Source organism: Ornithorhynchus anatinus, chromosome 17 (assembly GCF_004115215.2).
Source record: "Ornithorhynchus anatinus isolate Pmale09 chromosome 17, mOrnAna1.pri.v4, whole genome shotgun sequence".
NCBI lineage: Eukaryota > Metazoa > Chordata > Mammalia > Monotremata > Ornithorhynchidae > Ornithorhynchus > Ornithorhynchus anatinus.
The window spans coordinates 3,931,728-3,958,893 of record NC_041744.1 but is presented as its reverse complement, the minus strand read 5'-3'; the positions used below and the strand labels follow the sequence as shown (position 1 = coordinate 3,958,893).

General features: G+C 51.8%; 1 protein-coding gene across 2 annotated transcripts in view; it reads right to left on the bottom strand.

Annotated features, from left to right (window-relative positions):
• Positions 1–27,166, bottom strand: part of KIAA0753 (KIAA0753 ortholog) — a 49,343-nt gene that overhangs the window by 4,004 nt on the left and 18,173 nt on the right. For both annotated transcript variants that reach the window (XM_029082103.2, XM_029082104.2), the window contains 12 exons: positions 26,938–27,000; positions 26,065–26,280; positions 23,836–24,046; positions 21,869–22,098; positions 15,777–15,946; positions 13,255–13,374; positions 9,605–9,692; positions 7,058–7,141; positions 5,270–5,488; positions 3,799–3,880; positions 2,547–2,667; positions 1,517–1,735 (listed from right to left, as the gene is read on the bottom strand). In XM_029082103.2, coding sequence (XP_028937936.1) covers positions 1,517–1,735; positions 2,547–2,667; positions 3,799–3,880; positions 5,270–5,488; positions 7,058–7,141; positions 9,605–9,692; positions 13,255–13,374; positions 15,777–15,946; positions 21,869–22,098; positions 23,836–24,046; positions 26,065–26,280; positions 26,938–27,000 — 1,823 coding nt within the window. The remainder of the gene's footprint in view (positions 1–1,516; positions 1,736–2,546; positions 2,668–3,798; positions 3,881–5,269; positions 5,489–7,057; positions 7,142–9,604; positions 9,693–13,254; positions 13,375–15,776; positions 15,947–21,868; positions 22,099–23,835; positions 24,047–26,064; positions 26,281–26,937; positions 27,001–27,166) is intronic.

Genomic DNA, 27,166 nt, shown 5'->3' with positions numbered 1-27,166 from the left:
CTCAATCACGGGAAATAGGTTCTCACTCCCATCTTTCTCTTCGAGAGTCGGGGCCCACCGTCTGGCCACTCGTGGCGATCCTCGGCCTCGTGAATGACGGTGGGGGAAGAGCGGGAGAAGAGGCCTAACTAAACGTCACCCGGAAATCGCAGCGGGCCTTAGGCAAAGGAGCAGGACAGCACTGGGGAAACCAGGAATATTTCCCCTGCTCTCTCATCCGGAAATCTGCGGGCTGATTTTCCCTGAACCCGGAGGATTCGGATGGGAAGCGTTTTCCGCCCACCCCAAACGAGCTGGGAACGAGACGGAATCCTCCGTTTGAGAGTAGACTAATCAGAAAACAACCTCTGACCACGCTGGATTCCAGGTCCAGCAGGCCACGTTGGTAAGGAGGAGCTGAAGCAGGCGAGACTGGTGTTCTCCGCTGAAATAGCTCTAAACACGTCAAGAGCCCACACAGGCTAGAACTCTCTCCCTCTCTCTGAGCCTCTCCTCATTCCCTTTCTATATATACGTGTGTTGCGTGCGCCTATATATAATCTAGCTATAGATGTGAGCGTGTATAAATATCCCAACCACAGCACGTACCGTGGGATAGGTCGCAAAATAAGTCGACTCTCCCGACCACTAACATTTAAAACAGGAACTACGCCGATCCCTGGACGTAACTCCACCGCCTGTCGGCTGGAGGAGGGAGGGGAAGGACGGAGAGGGGACCGGGAAAAGAGCGGGGAACGACGCCTGCAGTGGCCACCCGGGCGTACCGTCACCTGATGATGACGATGATGATGATGACGATAACAACGCCGGGGCAGATACAAGATAATCAGGTTGGACACGGTCCCGGGTCCCGCTTGGGGCTCACGGTCCGATTTGACCGTAAGCCCGTCGAGGGGCAGGGATTGCCGCTATCTGTTGCCGAACTGTCCATTCCAAGCGCTTAGTCCAGCGCTCTGAGCACAGTAAGCGCTCAATAAATGCTATTGAATGAACAGTCTAAGATCAGGGACTGAATCCCCATTTTACAGATGAAAACCAGGCCCAGAGAAGCGAAGTGCCTTGCCCGAGGTCACCCGGCAGACAGGCGGCAGAGCCCGGACAAGAACCCAGGTCTTCCGACTCCCGGGCTCTTTTCCCTCTAGACCGTTGGCTTGTCGAGGGCCGGGAGTTTGTCTACCAACTCGGCGGTATCGCATTCTCCCCCCGGGGGCTTAGCACGGTGCTCTGCCCGCGCTCGATCCACTAAGCCACGCTGCTCCTCTCATTAGCTCCCAGTGCCCATCTAGTGCCGTGGTCCCCGTACTAAAGCAATGGACGAAACAACCTCTTGGGGAAATGGGCCTAATTACCACCAGAGAAAACAATGCAGTGCCCTAGGACGGCCCGCCGCACTACTGAGCAAACCACCCGGCGACTTCTAACGCAACTCAAATCCATCCCTTTCCAGGTGGGCCGGTTTCTCTCCCCTCGCTTTTCCCGCCGCCCTCTTCCGCTCAACCGCCCCGGGCCCCCTCACCTCTCAGCGACGCGCCAGGGATCGAAGGAGCCGATCGGCTCGTGCGAGATCATCTTCAGGTGTTGCGCGTATCGGCCGCTGTAGGCCTCGATGCTCCTCAGGGCGGCCCTCGGGACGGAGAGGGGCACCCCGCCCCGCTTCGGCCGAGGCCCGGCCGACCGCCCGGGGCCTCTTCCTCCTTCCGGACTCCCCGCCACCTCGGCGCCTTCTTCCGGAAGGCTGAAAAATCGGGGACAAAAATCAAAACCCTCCGAAGCAGCGTGGCTCGGTGGATAGAGCACGGGCCCGGGAGTCAGAAGGACCTGGGTTCTCAGCCCGGTTCCGCCACTCGTCTGCCGTGTGACCTGGGGCGAGTCGCTTCACTTCTCTGTGACTCAGTTACCTCCTCGGTAAAATGGGGATTAAGAACGTGAGCCCCATTTGGGACGGGGACTGTGTCCAACCTGATTAACTTGTATCTACTCCAGTGCTTAGAAGGGTGCTTGGCACAGAGTAAGCGCTTAACAAGTACCATAATTATTATTATCATTATCCAAAGACTCATCCGGCCAACTAACTTCTTCCGGACCCTAATAAGTAAACTTCTACCACGTGGGGAGGGGCAACAATCCTCACTTCCCACCGAGCAGACGCACGACATCCTTTCAAATCCCACGGCTTCCTGCGTTTACCGAACGGACTAGAGGCGGGATGCGAATTCCTAGGCCGGGGACAAAATCACAACATTCTTCCAAGTGAGTCCCGCGTACCGTCCTCGCCACGGCTCGCCTCGAGAACGTTCAAACCCGAATGTGATTAAGGGAAGGGAAGCCTGTTTGTTCATTCAGTCGTATTTACGGAGCGCCTACTCCGTGCAGGGCCCTGTACTAAGCATTTGGGAGGGTAAAAGACAGCTTGTTGACACTCAACGTGCTCCTCTGCCCGATCTGGGGGTCGATGACGCTTACTGGTGCGGTTTCCGGCGTATCGAGGCCGAAGGAACCCGGGCACCGGCAAACGGTAGCAAAGGCTGAGCCTCGTTGCCACTTACATCCCCTCCGAAGGCTGTTCTAAGACAATGTCCACTTCCGGCGTTCTGTGGCCCACTGTCCTGGTGATTCTGATCGGACGCGGAGACGACGGCCTCCGGTCCACCGAAGCGCTTCCTCTACCTTCGGGAGGAAGAAAAGAGCGGAAGGGGAGAGAATTAAATCACCATACACCACGAATCGGTATACGGTGATTTTCCACGTGTTGGAAAATAGCCTACGCCCCCGTCGATGGTTTTTTTTTTTTAAAAAAAAGCCCAAGTAAAACGTACTTGGAACATTGATTTTAATGTTTTTATGTCGAGCTGGCCCAAGTCGCTCTTATTTTAAGCACAGGATCCCGTAGGCCGTACCGTTCAACGGAAGCGGAGAGAGAGGAAGAAGGTAGGCAGGAGGATTACGAACCATCTGGAGGACCACATTATCCCACTCCCACTTAGAAATCCTTTAGTCCGGCAGCTTGTCAGAGCCTATTTGGAAGACCGTTCAAGGCTGTGCCTATTGGAGGGAATCTGTAAAACAGTCACAAGTCCTAAAACTGACTCTAGCCGGAGAAATCTTCATCTCCAACTTCTCCCTCGCTCCCCCTCACCCCTCAAAAAAAAAGAAACCCGGAAAATTCTGCGATTTACTGGAGAGAACTGTCTTCTAGAAATTGCCTGCGCTCTCGATTTGCCGATTTTATTTTCCGTGGGCCCCGACGGAAAATCTGCACGACATGACCGGCAAAACGCGCATCCGTCGAATAGCGTCTACTTGCTCCCCGTGAGTCGGACGGCTCTTCGAAATCTCGGACCCCTCGGACGTTCGACGTGTCTAAAGGGATGTGGGTGGGGAGGGAAGGACTCGCCTAAGCTCTTCTCTCAGGTCAAGGAGTGCCACCGGTCTGACGGGTGACCTTGGGTAAGTCACTTCACGTCTCTGGCCCTCAGTTTCCTCACTGATTAAGACCCTGAGCCCCGTGTGGGCATCTGCAGCCCCGGAGACCCCACGGGTCTGATCCAGTAATGACACTTATTGTCATACTGATTGTCCCTCTATGCCCCTTGATGATTTATAGGGTGTTAGAAGAATGGCATTTGGCATTCCTTTAGAAGTAATCATTACCCACATTTCTGTTCTCGCCTTTTCCCTTTAGAAAGCTGGTAGCTGACCCGGACAAGACAGAGTTTCCCAATTTACGAGAGTAACTTAGCAACTGTGGGGGGAAGAAAAAGAAGCGGGCGGATAAGACGAAAGAGAGCGGCCACCCACCCATTTTCTCTCCCTGTGTCCAGAGACGGGGATCGGCGTAGAGAATTTGATGATACCTTCGACGAACCGCTTCCTGGTGTTGCTGAAAGACAAGGTCAATTAACGGCTTTCCAAAACCTCGATTTCACCGGAAAGTGGAGAGCAAGTAAAGAGGGATATCGCGGCCCGTTCTTTTCGTCAAACACTCCAAGCGTTCCACTTTGCCACCGCGACAGAAGAAGGGAGATTAGCCGAGTACGGTGGGGGGAGCCAGGTCTAAACTGGGAAAGGAGGGGGAAGGGAACCGTAATAGTCTTCCCAGCTACCCAGATAAAATTAAAATCCCCGATTTTCACTCAACTGCTAAAAACCTACTCTGTTTCCACCTAGTGGTCTTAACCGCAAGGAAGTCGCGATGAGATCTGACCCAGGAGAGCTCAGAGAGGACGGGAACGTGAATTAATGGACAGAGAGACCTGCTTGATAAAAACCCCTGCCTCCCCAACCCCTCCTAAGTCCCCCAGGGCCGGAGAAGGGACTAGGCAGAACTATTTGCTCAGTTTCCTCAATTTTTTTTTTATTTCTTTATTTATTCTCCCCCGATCAGACTGCCGGCCCGTCGGTGGGCAGGGATTGTCTCTATCTGTCGCCGAATTGTACGTGCCAAGCGCTTAGTACAGTGCTCTGCACATAGGAAGCGCTCAATCAATACTACTGAATGAATGAATATTGGGGTATTTGTTAACTGCTTCCTCTGGGCCAGGCTCTGTACTAAGCTCTGGGGTAGATACAAGATATTTAGCCGGAGTACAGACCATGTCCAACATGGGGCTCTCAGTCTTAATCCTCAATGTACGGTTGAGACAGAGAGCGGTGAAGTGACTTGTCCAAGGTCACCCAGCAGACAAGTCGGGGAGCCGGGATGAGAACCCAGGTCTCCTGACTCCCAGGCCCAGGCTTTAACGGCGGTTCCTCCTGAGAAAAGTGCTCCGGTGTGTGTTCGCGTTCGGGGACGGCACGATACGCTCATCACATTCTGCCAACGAACCTGGATGAAGCGAGCGAGCAAATGAGATCAGTGACCCCCACTAAATTAATTCCCACAGAGAAACCGGGGGCAACCGGCCAGATATATCGCAAGGAGGCTGGCAGGCAACAGCGGCATGAGAAGCAGCGTGGCCTAGTGGAAAGAGCCCGGGCCTGGCAGTCAGAGGACCTGAGTTCCAATCCCAGGTCCGCCACACGTCAGCTGTACGACCTTGGGCAAGTCACTTCACTTCTCTGGGCCTCAGTTCCCTCCTCTGTAAAACGGGGATTTACGACTGTGAGCCCCATGCGGGACAGGGACCGCGTCCAACCCGATCAGTTTATATCTACTCCGGTGCTTAGAACACGGCCCGACGCATAGTGAGCGCTCAAAATGCACCATGAGAGGTGGCGGCGAGGCTCCGGAAGGAGGAGGGGACCAGCTGTCCGGGTTCGTGGAGCTTACCTCCATTTCTTCCATCCTTTCCAACATGGTCTCCAGGGTCGGGCTGTCGGGGACGTCGGCCGCTGTCGCCGGCCGGAGCTGGGGACGCTTCCGCTCCCGGAGTCCTCGAGCCGCCGCTTCCAAAAGATCGCCCGGGACGTCTTCGTTCGGTCCGTCTGCACTGACCAGAGCCTTTCCAGCATGAGGTGTGGGGGACGTGAGTCGGGAGGGAAGGGGGGGCTGTGCGGAGGGGGGGGGGGGCGTTAAGAAACAAGATAAAAATACGGGCAAAAGTTACACTCACTCAGAAACGCTTCTGACCATAATCTCAAAGGAAAGCTTTCAGCGGTACTTCTGGAGTTGGTTTTTTGGATCCAAAATCAAGGGCGGGGATCGTGTCTACACGCGATTTCAACAGTAACGATAACGACGGTAAGAAGAGCAGCATGGCCTGGTGGCAAGAACCCGGGCTTTGGAGGATACGAGGTGGTGGGTTCTAATCCCGGTTCCGCCGCTTGTCTGCTGGGTGACCTGGGCCAAGTCACTTCTCTGTGACTCAGTTACCTCATCTATAAAATGGGACTGAGACCGTGAGCCCCACGCGGGACAATCCGTTTACCTTGTGTTCACCCCGGCATCGGAACAGCGCTTGGCACGTCGTAAGCGTTTAACAAATACCATAATTATTATTATTATTATTACTTGTTAAGTGCTCACTATGTGCCAAGCACTATTCTAAGCACGGGGAAAGATAGAAGTCAATCAGGTTGGACACAGTCCCTGTCCCACATGGGCTCACAGTCTCAATGCCCATTTTACAGATGAGGTGACCCAGGCCCAGAGAAGTGAAGTGACTTGCCCAAGGCCACACAGCAGACCCGGGGTGGAGCCGGACTTAGAACCCAGGTCCTTCTGACCTCCCGGGCCCATGCTTTATCTACTAAGCCACGACTGTCCTTCCGCAAATGCTCAGTGCAGTGTTCTGCAGGGAGAAAGCACTCAATAAATGCCATTAACTGACTGGCTTTGGAACAGAGTGCTTTTGAAAAACACTGCAGGCAAAAAAAAAAAGGAATAAAAAAAAAACCAACAATTTAATCACTTGAACAGATGACCCCCAAGAAAAATGGCCTCTTTAGAAAAAAAGAGAGCCGTTCAAAAGGCTGCAGCCGTCCGGATAATATCTTTTTTTTTTTTCTTTTTAAACAGAGGGCAATCTATAAATACGTAATTAAGGCAGGCCTCTAGTTTGCAGCGCTATGGATGCCAGTCCATTCAATTTGGCGAGGTCAATGCACTTTAGATGGTACATTGCCCCGATGCTCTATTCCCAGATCTGAAATCTTTGCGGGAGCAACCTTTCGGATCAAGGACGGCGGTCATATCATCACGAGACTTCCATCCGGTTCCGAAAAGAATCGGGCTGGGCCCAACAGAAAATCCGGCTGCAGGCAAACCAGAATTTGGATAAATATTAAAAGAACTCCATCTTCCTAACATACCTCCCCGCTCTTAACCGACACCCCTAGAACACGGCTTCGTGGAGAAGGAGTTGACGCCTAGTTGCAGTTCAAGCTTTTTCTGGGGCTTATAGATTTTTTTTTTTCCCGTTCTCCTTGCAAGGTGAATCTAAGTAATAATGATAACTACGCAATTAAGTATTAGCATACTATAGGCAAATCTTCTATTCGCTTGCATAACTAAGTGTTTACGAAGTCAAAAGCGAATCTGCATATCCTTTTCTTGCAGCGCACAACGAAATCATGTATTAAGGCCAGTGTCATTTCATCATATCAAAATAGAACGTACTTGTTCAGCAGTCTGAGTTGACAGTCTGTTTACAGACGAAGAATCTTTCAAATGAGTATTTGTTTCCGAAGTGAAATTGACTTTCTATGGAAACAGAAAGATATGTTAATGAATAGCAAATACTGAACTCATCAGCTTTGCTCGAATAAACTCGGCTATGGGGGAAACCTCAGTGGGAATCCGCAATTTCTCCTGAACCCCACGCGGCAGTTAAAAACCACAGGGCTTTCGACCCGCCTCCCCGAGCCCCCGAGATCTATGTCCATCCGGGCTTCGTGCTGGAGAACTACTTGAAGACATTTAACGGTCAACCACAAAGCACCAATAAAACGTTTCTGTTTACGCGCCCGACATTTTCTAAAACTGGGGAGGCGGAGGGGGGGACGAGAAATTTGTCACGTGCTTCTGGGGTTAGGGACTGGGTTCCCCGCCTCTAGACCGGAGGCTCACTGTGGGCAGGGAACGTGACTCCCAACTCTGTTACGGTGTACTCTCCCAAGCACTTAGCACAGTGCAGTGCACACAGCAAGCAACTCGATAGGCGGAGCCACCGGTGGGGAGGGAGAAATCGGAGGCCCCGCAAACTTTCTGAGCGTTCCCGGGACGGCCCCCCGCGCCTCCGTTTCCCCATCGGTACATCCCTTCTCCTAGCTACCGCAAATGAAGCCGTTACGAGGCCGTGTGCGAAAATGCTTTGGGTTCCTCAGAAAGAAGACAGACAAGGGGGGGGGGGTTAAGTCGGACGATTTTTCCAGTTTTCGTTTTCATATTGGGGTATCTTCGGGTCACGCCTGTCTGAGGGACGTTCAAATGTTTCCCGAACTTGCGAGACGCAAGTGTGGCCCGGTGGAAAGTGCCCAGGACCAGGGGTCTGATCCTGGCTCCGCCACTACCCTGGCGCGTGGCCTCGGGCAAGTCACGTCACTCTGCTGGGCCTCGGCTCCCTCACGTGAAAAAATGGGATGAGATACCCGTTGTCATTTATTCATTCATTCAATAGTATTTATTGAGCGCTTACTGTGTGCACAGCACTGGACTAAGCGCTTGGAATGGCCAATTCGGCAACAGATAGAGACAATCCCTGCCCACTGACGGGCTCACGGTCTAAGCGGGGGAGACGGACGGGCCAAAACAATAGCAACAGTCCTTTCTACGTGCACCGGGAGCCCCGTGTGGGACGGTGACTGGGTCCAACCTACTTACCTTGTAATTACCCCAACGCTTAATTCAGGGCTTGGCACAAAGTAAGCACTTAGCACATCTTAGTATTACTATTACTGTGATTATTATTTTTATCATTATTCTACTTTGGAGAGCTGCCCAAGCCCCCTACAGTTGGGGCCAGAAGCCAGGCCTGGAAGATTTCCACACCGCCCCGAGGAAAGGCACCCCGCGCCTCCACCCCCAAAGGCGCACGCCGCTCTTTGGGGCTGAATCGATAAAAAGGAAATCAAGGCACCGCGAAGTTAAGGGCGATGCATAAGGTCACCCAGCAGATGGGGGGCAGGGCAGGATTAGAACCCAGGTCTTCTACCTCTCCACGTGCTGCTTCTCACAAGTTCAGGAAACTTCTGACTGTCTCTCAGACCGGCATGACCTGAAGATACTACCCCAGTATGAGGAAAAAAACCCCCAAAACTGGAAAACCGTCTTTTCTCCAACCCCCTTGGGAGCCGATTCGATACCACTCTGGCTATTTTCAATTTGTTTTTAAAACACAGGGAAGAAAATGAATCCAGTGAACTGCTCTCTGATTGCAGATCTATTTCTAACATTTCTAACGGAATTTCATAAAAGCAGATAGTTTTAAGACCAAGTCCTCAATCCCAGACTCCCTTTTCCAAGTTGCTGAATTCTTCCCAACAGGAAAGGTCTCTGTAACAGAAATGTTCATTTGCAGAATCAAACGGGCTATTACAAAAAGGTCCAAGAGGTCGGAGGCCCGGCGAACATTCCGAGAGATCCCGGCACCGGTGCCTCAGTTTCCCCGTCGGTACAGCCCTTCTCCTAGCTACCGCAAATGAAGCTGTTATGAGGCCATGTGGGAAAATGCTCTGGGTTCCTCAGCAGAGAAATGCTCCATCAGTCCAAGGTAGAATTACTGCATGTTTAGATACTGAAAATTCTGCATGAGGTCAGCATTACTTTTTTTTAAAATCGTATTTGTTGGGCGTTTACTATGTGCCAGGCACTGTACTAAGCACCGGGGGAGAGACAAGCTAATCGGGGTGTCCCTGTCCCACATGGGGCTCGAGGTATTTATCCCCATTTTACAGATGAGGTAACTGAGGCCCAGAGAAGTGAGGTGATTTGCCCAGGGTCACACAGCAGACAAGCTGCAGAGCCAAGATTAGAACCCAGGTCCTTCTGACTCCCAGGCCCACGCCCTATCCACTAGGCCACACTGCTTCTCAATATTACCCCGGTGTTATGAGAGTCTTTGCCCCTTGGATTCTCGTAAAGGAGAAAGCGGGGTTTTGCTTAGGAAGCCAGCTCTTTAATCCATTCCTTCTAAAACGCAAGCCCAGGAAAAGGAAACGGCTTTACCTGGGCTCTGTCCAAAAGAGGCTTCAGACGCTCCAGGACCACCTTCTCGACCCTGTCGGCCAACTGGCCGGCAGAAGCCCCCTCTGACCTATTGAAAAGTGTAATGTAAAATTTAGAGTAAAGATGAGGGGAGAAAGAAAAATCTGCCGATACCCCTGCCCCCAGCAGCCCTCCCTGACTGCACAAGTCATTACCGAAGAACGGATGAAACGATTCCAGACGTTCGAGCTACCACCCAGAACCTAGATGTTACGGAACAGTCGCTTGGAAAATAACCCATAAATATAAAAACATTAAGTCCCAGGCACGACGGATTGCCACGGCTGACTGAGACCGACTGACAGTGTCCTGCACCCGGCAAAGCGCTCGATAAATACTGTTGAATGAATGAAGAGACCGAGAAAGGCCAGGTAACCCCAAAACCTTCCCCTCTATGTTATTTTTACTATACATTTTTTAAAATGTTATTTCTTAGACTTTAGTCTCTCTGTTAGACTGTAAGCCCTATGTGGGAGAGAGACTGTGTCCAACCCGATTATCATGCGTATCTACCCAGTGCTTAGAACGGTGCTTGGCACACAGTAAGCACTTAAAAAATATCATTTTTTTTTTAAATAAACGGGTAGGAAGTAAGCACACCTGATTGATCATGAGGTTCGTTCATTCATTCAATCGCATTTATTGAGCACTTCCTGTGTGCAGAGCACTGTGCTAAGCGTCTGGGAGAGGACGATACAACAAAAAAACGACCCATTCCCTGCCTGCGACGAACTTATAGTCCAGAGGGGGAGACGGACATCAATATAAATAAAAATACAGAAAGAAATAAGGTCCAGAGAAAAGTCAGCCAATCACACCGTCGTCAACGTCAGCTCAATTCTCTGGACCGAGGCTACCTGGGCTAGCGACAACGGCCATTCTCCCCGGCGAGGTCAGAGGGCCCTCGTACGGGAGGTGGACCACGGCTTCTGGGAGGCCACCGAGGGGCAACTCTCCCCGAAAGCCACCTGCCCTGGCTACTGGGGCAAGAACCGGCCACCCGCAGCCGATCCACGGGACCGGTACGGCTGTCGTTTAACGGCAAGTCACCTCTCACGTGGCTCGGCCACTGGGAGACTCCATGGATGGGGTCATTTGGCCAAAGGGAAGCGGCGGGGCCTACCGGACAGAGCACGGGGCTGGGAGTCCGAAGGACCTGGGTTCTAATCCCGGCTCCGCCACTTGTCTGCCGGATCACCTTCGGCAGGTCACTTCACTCCTCTGTGCCTGTTACCTCATCTATAAAACGGGGATTGGTGCGGGACAGGGACTGTGTCCAACCCAATTACCTTGGATCCGCCCCAGCGCTTAGTACGGTGCCCGGCACACACTAAGTGCCTAACAAATACCACAATCATTATCAAAGGCTTAGAGTCGGGTTCACTGAACAACATCTAGCTAGTGCTTTTGGACGTTTTTCGGGGCAGAAACAATCGTCTGAAACGTAGCTTCATTAGAGGGCAGCGTACCTTCTGGATCTACTGGACTTTGATATATTGTTTCGTTTTGTTGTCTGTCTTCCTCCTTCTAGACTGTGAGCCCGTCACTGGGTAGGGATTGTCTCTATCTGTTGCCAAACTGTACTTTCCGAACGTTTAGTACGGTGCTCTGCACACAGGAGGCGCTCAATAAATACGACTGAATGAATATCGTGCTCCGTACACAAGAAGCACTCAATAAATACAACCGGCTGACTCTCCCAAGTGCTTAATCGGGCCAGTGCTCTGCACACGGCAAGTGCTCGGTAAATCCTGTTGAAATATCGGTCTTTTTCCAGGTGAAAAATTGCAGCTCTAAGTCACCGTCCAAACGCCGAAATTCGGGTGCAAATAAAATACCCGAGTCTTTGAATTCTATCCAATTCCTCTGAGCAGAGGGCATTCGGTTCTTTCATTCTTCTAGAACTTTCTGCATCGGGCCAAGCGAGTCTAACGTAAACAAAACCCTTAATGAATCTAATTACAGACCGAGTGAGGTAGGTCGACTTCTGACCCGAGGCACTCGGCCTCAGAGGTAGCCCGGTTCAGTCGCCTCGTTACCGGTCTGGAGGGGTCAGGTCCCCAGGGCTTCTCCTCTTGGCTCTGTTATTTGCTCCCTGGCTCAAGGCCGGCAGGCCAGGCATGTATTTGGAAGAGCGAGTTTTCCGTTGAAAATTTCAGCGCGGGGGGCTGGGTCGGAGGAGGAATAACGCAGCAACCCAACCCAGGGAGGAATGACACCGGGCGGATCCATCCGACGTACCAAGAGACCCACACCGGGTGCGACCCGTTAACCTGCCGAGAAGCAGCGGGGCCTAGTGGATGGAACCCGGGCCTGGGGGGGGGGGGGGGGGGGGGGCGGGTCAGGAGGAGCTGGATTCTAATCCCGACTCCGCCGCCCGCTCGCTGTGTGACCTTGGGCAAGTCACCTGACTCCTCTGGGCCTCGGTTCTCTCATCTGTAAAATGGGGGTGAAGACTGTGAGCTCCACGTGGGACGGGGGCTGCGTCCAACCCTGAATTGTTTGAATCTACTCCGGCACTCAGGGCAGGGCCTGGCATCGGTAAGCACTTAATAATAAAAATAATAATTGTGGAATGCGTGCCGCTGAACAAGTACCGTTTTTATTTTAAAAAAAGGGGACACCGAAATGATCCACTAAGGGAGATCGGAGCATCTTTGAAGAAAGAAAAGACAACCGTTTGGGGTGTCGTGTTTCGACCCGTCTCGCACGATAGGCTACAAGTCGCTCCTGGGGCTAAACTGTGGTTTATTTGATTTTGTTTGTCCCCAGGCTCCTAACCCAATGTTCTTGACTATAGTAGACACCCCGAAGACGCTCCTGATGACGATGATCCAGGGATCTACCTGCCACTGGACACTGTACGAGTTAATAAGATACAGTCTGTAGAAGATTTTTTGAACAGCTTGGCAACAACTCTCTGATCTTCTGACTAAGGGCTAGAGCATTCGGTGCTTAGGACGTGAAGTACATAAAAGCAATCCCTCAAGAGGACTACTGAAACCCAAGTAAGCGAGCTGCGTAGAGACAGAAATCTCAGCCCTGGGCATCTTCGAGTTACATCCGAAGAATTAGAGGCTTTTAATTTGAGCCACTTAAACGGTCTTCAAATCCTCAGTTCTCTTTCCGACTCACTTTCGTTCATCTCCTCCGGTTCGCTTGAAGTCGAAATCGGGAGAGAGGGCAGGAAAGGCCAAAAGGACTACAGCGATTCAACCGAGGTTGCCGGCGGACTGAGAAACGAGACCGGCCCGGTTTGAAGTAGCGATTTTGCAAAGGGAAAAGGGAAGGGCGTTTTGCTTCACTGACTCTCAAATATCCATTCCGTGACTCCAGGCATAATAATAATGATAATTACCGTACTGGTTAAACGTTTAGCGTGTGACAAGCACTGAACTAAGTCCTGGGGACGATACGAGATGATCAAGACGGACGCGGTTCCCAGCGCGGGAGGGGGAGCAGGCAACGAATCCCCATTTGAGAGACGAGGGCAACGAGGCTCAAAGAAGTGAGATGACTTGAGCGAGGTCACACGGGAGGCAAATGGCGGGGCTGGGATTAGAACCCAGATCATCTAGCACCCCCGTCGGCTGCTCTACCTCACCGCTTACCTGACTGCTTCCTGCTCGACGGCCCCCAAGGATCCTCCCCGCCGAGTTGCCTTCCGCCGAGGGGCCGGTGGCTGTCTTGGGGTATCTGTGGGGCTGGTTTTCACCTTTCCCCAAGCAGCGCTGCGGACAATGGAAAAAGACGTCGCCATTATCGCTCCGTTCAGGCCCTCCCGCTTCCCGAAAGATCCCGGCTCGGAACTGACAAGGCCTCTGACTTGACGGTGACTTACTACCAAAGAATCTGGAATCGGAGAACCAAGTTGGAAAAGTCTGGGAACCTCTAGGACTCCGGTTCTGGGTCAAGGACAAAATATGGCCGAGTTGTCCCGGCCGGCTCACGGATAAGGACAGCAGAGCCTAGTGGACAGAGACCAGGCCTGGGATTCAGAAGGAATCCCACTTGTCTGTCAGGTGACCTTGGGCAAGTTATTTCACTTCTCTGCGCCTCAGTTACCTCATCTGTAAAATGGAGATTCAATCCTTCTCCCCGCTACTTAGACTACGAGCCTCACGTAGGACAGGGACGGTGTCCAACCTGATTAACTCGTATCTACCCCAGTGCTTAGAACAGTGCTTGGCACATAGTAAGCGCTATACAAGTATCATTAACAAACGACAAATAATCATTACTGTGTATCACTGACACCTTCTGAAACACGTACTCCCCTCCAGGTTGCAAAATACGTTTTAACTAAATGGATATTACCTACAGACTACTCACATTAATCAAAATGGCTCTCTATTAACAAAAGCCTTCCATTCAGAGTTTGGAAGGCCTGCAGTACAACTTGGAATGCTATTTCCAAATCCTCTGCCTGCTTAGAAAAAGAGCCGTTGATCTTGCAGCGACTCGACCGCAAATTCTGGAGTCTGAGGTGTTGAGGAGATTTTGATCATTAAATTTCTGTCGAACTTGGAGGGTCTATCAGTAAAAGCAGGGTTAAAAAACCTGAACCTATCTTCCTCTTCTAAAGAACCGCTGTGGCTATTTATAGCGGGTGCCGCTTAAGCGAATATTTTACACCCTTCACGAGAAAGGCACAGCCTCACGCAAGGTGCTATTGCTGAAGGTATACAAGGAAGGGTCACAAACCCAGACAAGAAATAAAATGTTAAACCGAGGATTGCGACTTGAAATCTCCCTCATTTATCTGCTGCCGCTCCCTTCCGATACGGAAAACAAGCGGTATCGAAAAAGAGGCGATTAATTGGGCACGGTCCACGCCGACAGGCTCTGGAGTAACTTTAAATAAAAAACAAAAACGGCTTTTGTAAAGTGCTTCTGACGTGGCGGGCGCTATACCGGGGAAGACAGAAGATACCCGGGTGAGCCCCGCCCCACACGGGGCTCACGGTCTTTATCTCCATTTTAAAGATGAGGTAACTGAGGCACACGGACGTGAAGTGACTCGCACAAGGTCACACAGCGGGCACGAGGCAGATCCGGGATTAGAATCCAAGGTCCTCTGACCCCCCAGCCCGTGCCCTTTAAGCTAGACCACACTGCCGCTTCTCAATCCTTGGGGCCAAATGGGAGGCAAGGGGGTTTCAAAACTGGGATCCTTGAGCCCGACTCTCCAGACTGGGGGCCCGGAGGACATAGCACGTGGGAGAACAAACTTCCCGTTCCCTCCCCGATTCTCCGTCGGCCGCCCTCTCCGCGCCCGGCCGAGCCGGCTCCCGGAGACGCTCAGAGACACCGTCGGAGGGGGACCGAAAAAGCAGCGGCTGTTAGTCGTATTTACTGAGCACCTACTGCGTGCGGAGTATTTTTGAGAGTACGATATAAGACTAGAACAGGCACATTCCCTGCCCGTCACGAGTTTACCGACTAGAGGGAGAGGCGTACGTTAATATGAATACATAAAATTACAGATATGGACGTGAGTGCTGTGGGGCTCGGTGGGGGATGAATTCAGGGAGCAAGTCAGGGCGATGCCGAAGGGAGTGGGAGAAGAGGAAAGGAGGGCTTAGTCAGGGAAGGCCCTCTGGAGGAGACGGGCCTCCAATAAGGCTTTGAAGCGGAGGAGGAGAACTGTCGGTCGGATACGAGGAGGGGCAGCGTTCCAGGCCAGAGGCAGGATGCGGATGAGAGGTCGGCGGCGAGACAGACGAGATCGAGGTACAGCGAGAGGGTTGGCATCAGAGGAGCGAGCTCCGCTCCTTCCCAAAGTGGCTGCCGGCAGGGACCGCCTCGCCATCCTGCCCCTGGCCACCCTCCAGGGGATACGGAGTGCCCACCCTCCTCCTACAGGGGAAGGTCCAACTCGACGCTTTCAAACAACCCGCGCGTCCGGCAGTAAGGGCCTCTCCTTTCAAAGAGCAATTTCAGTCAGTCGGCCGATTTACTGAGCGTAGAGCACTGTACTAAGCGCTTCGGGGAGTAGAATATAATAAAAGACCCGCTCCCCACCCACGAGCTTAGCTATTTCACATGCAAACACGCCTAGCCCCCGAGGACAGTGCAACCACAGTTAACGGCAAAGCCCCCCGGATACGCTCTCCCGTGAATTTCTCCGTACCATTTAGGGGAAGCAGGGGGGGACGTGGGACTCGGTGGGATCCAAGGTTTTTTACGGTCCCTAACGGGCGGCTGCTTCTTCTTCAGTCTAGACGCCACGGTCGTCTGCAGGAACCTGACGTTCTTGACCGGAGGCTGGGGGCGTCTCGACCTCTCCGGCTTCCGACTCCCCTGGAAGGCAAAGGCGCGAGAGATTAGTCCAACTGCCCATAGAAGTCTCGACCTCCCTAACACAAATCTGTCGATCGGATTAACTGAGCGCTCACGGTGTGCTCTGGCCTTGGGCAAGTCGCTTCACTTCTCGGTGCCTCAGTTACCTCATCTTGTAAAATGGGGATTGAGACCGTGAGCCCCACATGGGACAGGGACTCTGCCCAACTCAGTTTTGCTTGTATCCGCCCCAGCGCTTAGTATGGTGCCTGGCACGCCGTAAGTGCTTAACAAATGCCACCGTTACTATTATCATCGTTAATAATAATATTAGGAGCAAATAGGCATTTGGAATTAAGCAGGTCAGAACAGCACGGTGGTGATTCCAGATTTAATCGGGCACGTTGACACCAGTGAGGATTCCTTTTCAAAGATGTATCCGGGATGAGGATTCCTCTCCAAGAGCACATTAACACTCAGAAAGGCTCTTGTCTTTTCCGACGTCTCCGGCGGGAGTTCTGTCCCACGTTAGGAGGTCGACCCGTGGATTTAAAATGGATACTTCGGCTGTGAGCGTCAAGAGCACTTCTGTCAATCAGTGAACTCAGATGGGTTTGCTTTTGGTTTTTAACGGCATTACCTAGTAAGGCTGTGGCTATTTCCGCTTGGGACTGTTTAGGGGCAGGACTGTTGTGCCAGGGTTAATTTATAGTAATAATAATGTTATTTGCTAAGCGCTTACTATGTGCCGAGCACTGTTCTAAGCGCTGGGGTAGACAGGGGAATCGGGTTGTCCCACGTGGGGCTCACGGTCTTAATCCCCATTTGACAGATGAGGTGACTGAGGCACCGAGAATAATAATAATAATAATAATAATAATAATGTTGGTATTTGTTAAGCGCTTACTATGTGCCGAGCACTGTTCCAAGCGCTGGGGTAGACACAGGGGGATCAGGTCGTCCCACGTGGGGCTCACGGTCTTAATCCCCATTTGACAGATGAGGGAACTGAGGCCCAGAGAAGTGAAGTGACTCGCCCACAGTCACACAGCCGACAGGTGGCAGAGCTGGGATTCGAACTCATGAGCCCTGACGACAAAGCCCGTGCTCTTTCCACTGAGCCACGCTGCTTCTCCAAGAAGTGAAGTGACTCGCCCAAAGTCACACAGCTGACAAGTGGCCGAGCGGGGATTCGAACCCATGACCTCTGGCTCCAAAGCCCGTGCTCTTTCCACTGAGCCACGCTGCTAATCAATAACGTTAGTAATAATAATAATAACTGTTAAGCACTTAATTTGTACCAAGCACTGTGCTAAGCGGCGACGGAGATACGAGATAATCGGGTAGGACAAAGACTCCGTAAACTTAACTCTGGGCAGGGAATGTGTCCGTTTTTATTGTCGTGTTGCTCTCTCCCAAGTGCTTCGAACACTGCTGAACACATAGTACGTGCTCAATTGATACAGTTGAATGAACGGCAGCAAAACCAAAATTTAATCCTTCTCGGGAACACATTTCCATATCTGAAGCAAGGGAAACCTAACTAAGAACGCCCAGAGTAACAAAGGGGCATGCCCTAGTTCAGAAATCACAAATCTGAAGGGTTTTCTCAGTGGAGGTGGAATTTTCCCCTTTCGACGGGGAACTAAGGCCCTCTGATGTCCAGTACACGGTAGTTGTCCAAAGGCGAGGATGGGCTTGACCGGCTTCGTGGTGGAACGATCACGATAATGATGATAATGCCGGTATCTGGTCGAGCACTGTACTAAGTGGCTCGGTGGAAAGAGCCCGGGCTTCGGAGGCAGAGGTCATGGGTTCGACTCCCGGCTCTGCCACTCGGCAGCTGCGTGGCTGTGGGCGGGTCGCTTCACTTCTCTGGGCCTCGGTGACCTCATCCGGAAAATGGGGACCAAGACCGTGAGCCTCGCGTGGGACAACCTGATTACCCCGTCTCTACCCCAGCGCTTAGAACGGTGCTCTGCACATAGCAGGCGCTTAACAAATACCAAGATTCTTATTAAATGCTGTAGATTCAAGCTGATCAGGTTGGACATAGTCCCACATGGGGCTCACGGTCTCTCTCATTCCTTCGCAGATGAGGTAGCTGAGGCACAGAGAAGTGAAGCGACTTGCCCGAGGTCACCCAGAAGACCAGTGGAGGAGCTGGGATTAGAACCCGGGTCCTTCTGACTCCCAGGTCCGGGCTCTATCCGCTGGGCCACGCTGCTTCTCGCGTGTTGAGATTAGGGACCACCCGGAGAGTTTTGGTGACCGTGAGAGAGCGAGCGCTTAGAACACTGCCTGGCACAAAGTAAGCCCTGAACAAATGCCATAAAAAATAAAAACACAAAGGAGGTGAAAACGTACACCATTAGGGTGAAATGTGACCATGCTACCTGTACCCAAGGGCGATTCAAAACCCACAGACTCCTGCCATTTAATAATGTTGGTATTTATTAAGCGCTCACTAGGTGCGGAGCCCCGTTCTAAGCCCTGGAATAGATCCGGGGTCACCGGGTCGTCCCACGTGAGGCTCACGGTTAATCCCCATTTTACGGATGAGGCCACTGAGGCCCAGAGAAGTGAAGCGACTCGCCCACAGTCACGCAGCTGACGAGCGGCAGAGCCGGGAGTCGAACCCACGACCTCTGACTCCCAAGCCCGGGCTCTTGCCACTGAGCCACGCTGGTGGGACATATTCCGATACGGGTAATTGGCTGGAAATCCTCCAGAAGTGTGTCTTTAATTTACCGACTGTGATACCGCCCTCCAGACCGTAAGCTCGTTGTGGACGGGAAACACGGCTGCTAATTATTTTGGACTGTACTCTCCCAAGTACTCAGTACACTGCTCTGCATGTAGTAAGTGCTCAATAAATACCACTGATCGAGCGACTCGAGGTACATGCGCTCGTCCTTACGCCCAATGAGTGCGCCTCGAAAGCAGAAAGGAGAGAAGATCTGCATTGACAAATATCTCCTACCCATTAAAATTCACCGATTATTATTCACTAGGGTGTCTGGTATTCAGCCGGCATAATTCAACATAATGGCGCATCTGAAGTCAATTCATTGATTTTTTTGTTGTAGATCAGAAAGGCCAACGGTGACGCCGATAATCAGGGACGGTCGGACAAATAACGACCTTAAAAACCAGTCAGGAACACAGGCAAACTCACTCTGAGCTTGAGGGGAGGAGAGCTGGCAGAATCCTCCATTCGGGGGTGAAAGAAAACCCAAAACCGTTACCTCACGAGGGAAGCAGAACGGTCTAGTGGAAAGAGCAAGGGCCAGGGGTGCCGGGTTTGAATCCTGCCTCTGTCACCTGCCTACCGGGCACTCTTAGGCACAGCACTTAACCGCTCTGGGCCTCAGTTTCCTCATCTGTAAAGTAGGGATGAAATCCCTCTTCTCCCTCTCTCGCCTTAGACTCCGTGTATCAGATTCCTCATCTGTAAAATGGGAATTCGATACCTGTTCCGTTCTCTCTCCTACTCAGACTGTGAGCCCCATTTGGGACAGGCACCGCGCCTGTCCGCGACCTGATTTTCTCGTATCTTCCCCCGTGTTCAGTGCCGTGCCGTTTTACGGCATTTGTTAAGCACTTACTGAGCGCCAGGCACCGTACTAAGTGGCGGGGCAGTTACAGGTTTATCAGGTTGGACATAATCTCCCATGGGGCTCACAGTCTCGACCCCATTTTACAGATTAGGGAACCGAGGCCCAGAGAGTGAAGAGACGTGCCTAGGGTCACCCGGCAGACAAGCGGCAGAGCCGGGATCAGAACCCGGGTCCTTCTGACTCCCGGGCCCGTGCTCTACCCGTTAGGCCGTGCTGCCTCTCTGGGCGCTTAGCACGTGATGGAAAACGGACTGGAGTGGGGATTCCGAAGAAAGAATATTACACCCCCCTGGGGATTTTTCTGGTTTTTAATTTGTTTTCAATCAACCAATCAATCAATGGCATTTACTGAGCCCTCACTACGTGTGGAGTCCAATCCAAAAGAATTAGCAGACGTGGCCTAGTGGGTAGAGCTTGGGGCTGGGGGCCAGAAGGACCTGGGTTCTAATCGGACTCCGCTACTTGTCTGCTGTGTGGCCCTGGGCAAGTCACTTCACTTCGTTGAGCCTCAGTTACCTCGTCCGAAAAATGGGGATTAAGACTCTGAGCCCCATGTGGGACGGGGACTGTATCCCACCTGATTACCTTGTATCTGCCCCAGCACTTAGATAACAGTCAACTAATCGTATCTATTGAGTGCTTACAGGGTGCGGGGCACTGCACCAAGCGGCGTGGCTCAGTGGAAAGAGCCCGGGCTTGGGAGTCAGAGCTCATGGGTTCGAATCCCAGCTCCGCCACTTGTCAGCTGAGTGACCTTGGGCCAGTCACTTCACTGGGCCTCAGGGACCTCATCTGTAAAATGGGGATGAAGACCGGGAGCCTCACGTGGGACAACCTGATCACTCCGTATCTCCCCCAGCGCTCAGAACAGTGCTCGGTACATAGTAAGCGCTTAACAAATACCAACATGATCATCAACTGGGAGAGTGTCTGGCACATAGTAAGCGCTTACCAAATACTAGCAAAAAAAAAAAAAAAAAAAGATCTTCCAGCCCAGTTTTCCCCCCAGATGCCATGGGTGCTGCTGACGTAGTGATACCTGAGCAATCCCAAAGACCGATAAGCCTCTTTCTAGCTCCAAAGCACGCGATACCATTTTGATGACTAAGGCTGGCTCAGAGGGTGACCAGGGCCCTAATCGCCCACCACTCGTGCCCGGGCCGGTTTTCCCACCCCCCGTCGCCTTCTACGGTTTAGACGTGTTGCGTGACCGGCCAGAAACTCCGACTTCGACGGCTCCCGACCTCTTGGGCGCTTGTTAAGAGCGACGAGGTGGGACCAAGCACTCCGAGTGGCCCAGTGAATAGAGCACGGGTCTGGGAGTCAGAAGGCCCTGGATTCTAATCCTGGTTCCACCGACTCGCCTGCTGTGTGACCTCGGTCAACCCACCTGACTTCTCTGTGCCTCAGTTCCCTCATCTGTAAAATGGGGATTAAGACCGTGAGCCCCACGTGGGACGGGGACTGTGTCCAACCTGATTAGCTTGTATCTACCCCAGGGGTTAGTACAGTGCTTGACACATAGTAAGCACTTGATACTATTATTATTATTATTACCGATTCGGTGAGGGTCAGTGGATCAGGGAACAGACGGACGGCACCCCGTGAGCACTCAATCAACCCTGTCGCCGATACTAGGTGATCTGAAGATGCCGTTATGAATATTCATCGACACAGAAATCCTCTATTTCGTCATGCCTGCCACTAGCAGAATGATTTCCACTCTTGCCACTCTGTCCTTCTAAGTCCCAGTGGAAAATACTGGAACGTCGCCAAACCACAAAGAAAAACGGCGCTCTCCGGACCAGGAACGGTAAGGCTTGAGGCGGGGCTGGGAAGCCTAGCGGTAATGCCCCGTGACAGGCACCACCGGGCTCTCGGGCCCAACTGTTACATCCCCTGCCGGATCGACCTGTCCCGGTTGGAGAGCGAGCTATACCGGGACAGGGCTGTGACGTGGAGAATGTTCTCTGGTTCTTCCATTGCGGCCGATGTGAATATTCTAATGAAAATGCACTTGATTTTGTTTTTAAAAAGGGGGGGGGGGGGGGAACCAGTCAAGTTGGACCCGGTCCTTGCTACCCACAGGGTTCCCGGTCTTAATCCCCATTTCACAGATGAGGGAACTGAGGCACCGACGAGTTAAATGACTTGCCCAGGGTCTCGCAGCAGACAGGTGCTCTAGAAGAAGTGGGTACAGCCTCATCTCCTTCCCCGAAGGCGCCACCTCCGAACTCCTTCGAATTCTGTCCGAAATCTACCAGCGTTTCTTCAGCTCGGGGCCTGCTCCGATTACGTTTGAAGAGACAGGGCGATCTCCTACCTGTACTCTGGGAGGCAACAGAACGCCCTTATCCCCCAGAGGCCAGGGCTCGGTCGTCGATCCTTTCTGCCCGGCTCCCGTTCTCATCGGCGCCCCGACGCTTGTTTTGAAAGCGGCGTTTCGGGGGGGAGGCGGGGGGTCTTCCCGGGGCCAGATCCCTTGATCCGATGAGTCCGGGGGGCTCCTGGACGTACAGTTCTCGGACCTGTCTATCCCGGGTGGAGGCTCTTCTGAACGGAGAAGCCGAAAGAGAAAATTAGGGGCGCGGGGGGGGGAGCCTGAGATCGAAACGCGGCCCCGGGGCCGGACGGATGATCCGTTTCAGCGGTCACGCACCTAGGATGGCACGTGGCACTTCGAACCGTGCCCGGGAGCGCTCGTTAAATATAGGAAGTGGTGACGATCCGGGAAAACGTGCCCAGGCTGGTCGGACAGCCGCCCCAGTGACGACCTGGAAGCAGGAGAATCCAAACCAGGACTCTGAGGCAGGAAGAGGGGACTCCCGAACTTTAAGGTGGAAAAATGGCAAAGGAAAGACGTACTCTTCTAGGCCGTAGTACTGGTATTGCTTCGTTTAGTCGTTCGATCCTATTTATTGAGCGCTAACTGTGTGCGGAGCACTGTAATAAGCATTTGGGACAGCACACTGCAACGATAAACAGACACGGTCCCTGCCCACAACGAGTTCACAGTCCAGAGATGAGCTCACAGTTCAGAGGCAGCACTGTATTATTATATTACCATGTTACGGTAACGGTAATAATAATAATTATGGTATTTATTAAGTAGTTACTCTGTGTCAAGCACTGTTCTAAGCGCTGGGGTAGTTATAAGGTAATCAGGTTGTCCAGCGTGGCTCAGTGGAAAGAGCGCCCAGACTCGGGAGTCAGAGGTCGTAGGTTCTAATCCCAAATCAGCTGTGTGACTTTGGGCAAGTCACTTCACTGCTCTGTGCCTCAGTTCCCTCATCTGGAAAATGGGGACTAAGACTGTGAGCCCCACCTGGGACAAGCTGATAACCTTGTATCTCCCCCAGCGCTTAGAACAGTGCTTGGTGCATAGTAAGCACTTAAATACCATCGTTATAATAATTAGTAGCAGTAATAATAATAATGATCCCGGCTCTGCCACGGTCCTGCTGTGTGACCTTGGGCAAATCATTTAACTTCTCTGTGCCTCAGTTCCCTCATCAATCCTTGTGCTCTCTCCTACGTAGAACGTGAGCCCCATGAAGAGCTTAGTACAGTTTCTCTCATCTAATAAGCAATAACCAAATACCACAACTTTTCTTACGACAGCCTTCTCCAAGGGTTGCTCATCTTCCTACTTTTGCTCTCAATTTGGGATTCCTGACGATCAGTCAATCGGCGGAATTTAGTGAGCTTTTCCTTTGGGCAGAACACTCTATCAAGGGCTTGGGAAACCCCAGTAGAGTTTCTCTCTGTGATCCCTACCCTCGAGGAGTTTACAACCCAGAGGGGAGACAGTCTTTAAAATAAATTCTGTAGAGGGGCCACGGCAGAATTTAAATACGCCTACATAAGCGCTGTGGGAGTGGAGGTGGGGTATCATTTTTTAAATGCTCCCGCTGCCTGTAATTTGTTGTCCTCATGATATTTCTCTCCTCTCTGCCTCCGTCCTCCCTTATTTAGATTTTGAATCCCATGAGGGAGAGCGATCCTAGCTGATGTGTTCATCGCTCATCTACTCACGCTTAACGCTCTGGCCCAAGTTAAGCCCGCAGTGAATACCGTAACTAATTTATAATGTCCACTCATCATCTTGGGTTAAAAAACAGTCATCGGTAACATGTAGTTCTCCCTGCATATTAAGTTCTACATCCATTTTAGAGGCAGGCAGACGGGGGCATCCAGATAAGGGTGACATGGAGTTCCAGACGTAGATTTTTCTGCCCCTTTGTTCGTCCAGTGGACAATCCCTCGAAATAAACAGTTGTGGGCACGTACCGGCAGGGAGATTTCTGGTCACTGCGGGGCTCTCGGCTTCCTGGGGAAGTCTCTCCTTTGAGACAGGCGGTTTCTTCTCTCTCTGAGGAGACGGACTGGACTGAACCTCGACTGCCAGCTTGCCAGTGGCTGGAGATCTGCTCTTGTTACCAGGAAAACACGGCTTCCCCTTTCGGGGAGAAGACTTCTTTTCCAACAGGGAATTCAAATCCTGCCACAAAACAGTCAACCCTTTACTTCATCTCACTTAAACGGACCGGTAATACTGCCGACAACACAAAAGCTCAAGAAACAAGTCTTAGGTTATTAAATGATCAGATGGGGAGACGGGCCCTGGAAGGACGCTTTCCGTGCAATTTTGTTAGAAAGTCACTTTGGAAAAAATCCCCTGGATCATCGATAGATGCGATTTTGCTAATCGAGGCGGGTTAGACGAATAAGCACATACTTGAGCGGGTCTCAAATTTTCCCAGATCGTTCTCTCAGAAGGGCAAAGAACCGAACTATTTCTAAAATCCTCGTTCCCTACGAGCCGAATATTGGCACTCTAGAAATTACGTGACAACTCTGAAGATATATCTTTAACGGCCTTGCCGATTATGACTACAATACAAAATAATAATAATGTTGGTATTTGTTAAGCGCTTACTTTGTGCCGAGCACTGTTCTAAGCACTGGGGTAGACACAGGGGAATCAGGTTGTCCCACGTGGGGCTCACAGTCTTAATCCCCATTTTACAGATGAGGTAACTGAGGCACAGAGAAGTTAAGTGACTTGCCCAAAGTCACACAGCTGACAAGTGGCCGAGACAATAAAATAGATTGTAATAGACCAACTCCTCGACCTGGAGCTGTAAACCCACTCTCAAACCTCTTCCCCAGAGGAGAATGTTCCCCAGATACAAGAAAGGTGGCCAATCTTTAGATGGTTTTCCACCCACCGCGTGCTCTAACGCTACGGGTCACGAACAGTCTTTTTCCATTTTCGCCCAGTTCAAGGTGAGAGAGCTTTAATTTGCTGCACGCTGATTTAGCTTTGGTGGAGGAAGACTCTGCCGGGGAGAGGAGGTTCCTGGCGGGGATTTTTCCGTTTCCAGCCAGAACATCTGCAGGATCGATCCAACACTGGGCATTCAACAACTGCGAGGAAAGCAAGGTTTGAAGGGTCCCAGACCAGTCACCCTGCTGCAGAGACCACCCTGTAAACCCTGACTGGAGGACCCCTGCATGACTGACAGATGGCATTTGGGGTTTCCCCAGCCCTCTGCCTTCCCCCACTGGTTCTGCCCCTGCTGAGGGACCCCCAGGTCCCCTAAAAAGAGTCACGGTGGTAACAGAGTGATAAAAACGGTGCATAAGCACCGTGCCCCAATCTCGCCTATCTCACCGCCGACCCCCTTCCCACGTCCTCCCCATAGTCTGGAACTCCCGCCTCTTCCATATACGCCAGACCACCCCTCTGTCCACCTTCGAAGAATTACGAAGAGGCCTTCCAAGATTAAACTCTCTTTTTCCCAGTCCGCTGTCACTCTGCATCAGCCGTGAACTTGGATCTGTGACCTTCGGACGTTTGCCGTTCGCCCCAATCCCCATCCCCACAGCACTCACGTCCATTATCTGCAATGTATTTATTTGTATTTATGTCTGTCTCGCCCTCTACACCGTAAACTCGTTGTGGGCAGGAAATGTGTCTATTATTATGTTGTATATTGTACAATATATATAATATATAATAGAGTATACTGTACTCTCCCAAGCGCTTAGAACTGTGTTCTGCACACAGTTAGTGCTCAATAAATAGGATTGATTGACTTTAAATTATATAGCATAAATTACTCTTTTATTCCCATCTAGACTGTAAACTCATTATGGGGAGGGGACAAGTCTGCTAATTCTGTTGAAATGTACTCTCCCAAGCACTTAGTACGATGTTCGGCACCTAGTAAGCGCTCAATACCATTCATTCCTTCGTTCAATCATATTTATTGAGCCCTTACCGTGTGCACAGCACCGTACTAAGCCCTTGAGAGAGTACGATGCAATAATAAACAGACCCAGTCTCCGCCCGCAAGGAGCTTACAGTCTAAAGGGGAAAAAAAATCTGTGCGCTGAAGAAATTTTTAAAACTCCTGTGTAATCATAAAGAGGGAAGCCATTTCTTCTTACTGCATCCTGGCCCTTTCCACCCTCCAAAGCCAAGGAGTCCCAACCTGGAGACCCGCCCCTTACCTCTATCTGCCGCAGGATATCGAGGACGGCGTCGGGCACGGACGGGTCGGCGCCGAGCTTGGCGGAACAGAGAGAGAGCTGCCGGATGAGTCTCCCCAGCTCCCGGCAGCGGTCGGGCACGGCCGGTTCCGTGGGGTCGCTGAACTGGGATGCGGACATTTGCAAGGCCCGGATCGCTCCTCGGTGTGCAGCTGCCAGTCTGGACGCGGCCTGGAACTGGCAGAGGGCACGTTTCAATACCCGGAGCCTGGGCGCCAACCCGGTGTAAAGCATGGGGGTGCCTCCCCCGTGCATGACCAATGTTTCTAACGATGAGAATAATAACTGTGGCATTTTGTTACGCGCTCGCTATGTGCCAGGCACTGGACTTAAGCGCTGAGGCAGGAGCAAGCTGGTCAGGTTAGACGCAGTCCCTGTCCCAAGTGGGGCTCACGGTCTTGATCCTCATTTTCCAGATGAGGTGACTGAGGCCCAGGGAAGTGAAGTGACTTGCTCGAGGTCGCACAGCAGACAAGTGGCGGGGCCGGGATGAGGACCCGGGTCCTTCGGACTCCCAGGCCCGGGGTCCGGCCGCTAGACCACGCTGCTTTTAGTAGGGGAAGTGTTGGATTCACTGACCGACTAACAGAGGGCCTGGTCTCACCGCTTCTTAACCACCCAAAGCCACTACCAAATACTTACTGCATCGATCTCGCCTGTCTCGTTGCCGACCCTCTGCCACGTCCTCCCTCTGCCCTGACGCTCCCTCCCTCTTCGTATCTGACAGACCACCATTCTCCCCCCCCTTCAAAGCCTTACTAAAATCACATCTAGACTGTAGACTGTAAAGAATCTACTAGAACACCTAAGCAGCATTAAGTTAGCACGTATTACCTTCTTAGTATGCTTAATTTTATGTGGGCTCAGTTTATCCAGTTCTTCCTGAATTTCTTTTACCTACGCGTCAAATGGAGGGGGAAAAAAAAAACCTTGAAAAATTACAGCCATCGCTCCAACTGATCCCTTTTGTAAAATCACATTTAAATCAAGGGAGGTAACACCCAAGGTAACCTAAGTCACCTGAAAGGCAGCGAAGACAGCTCCCCTCCGGTTACGCAAATTG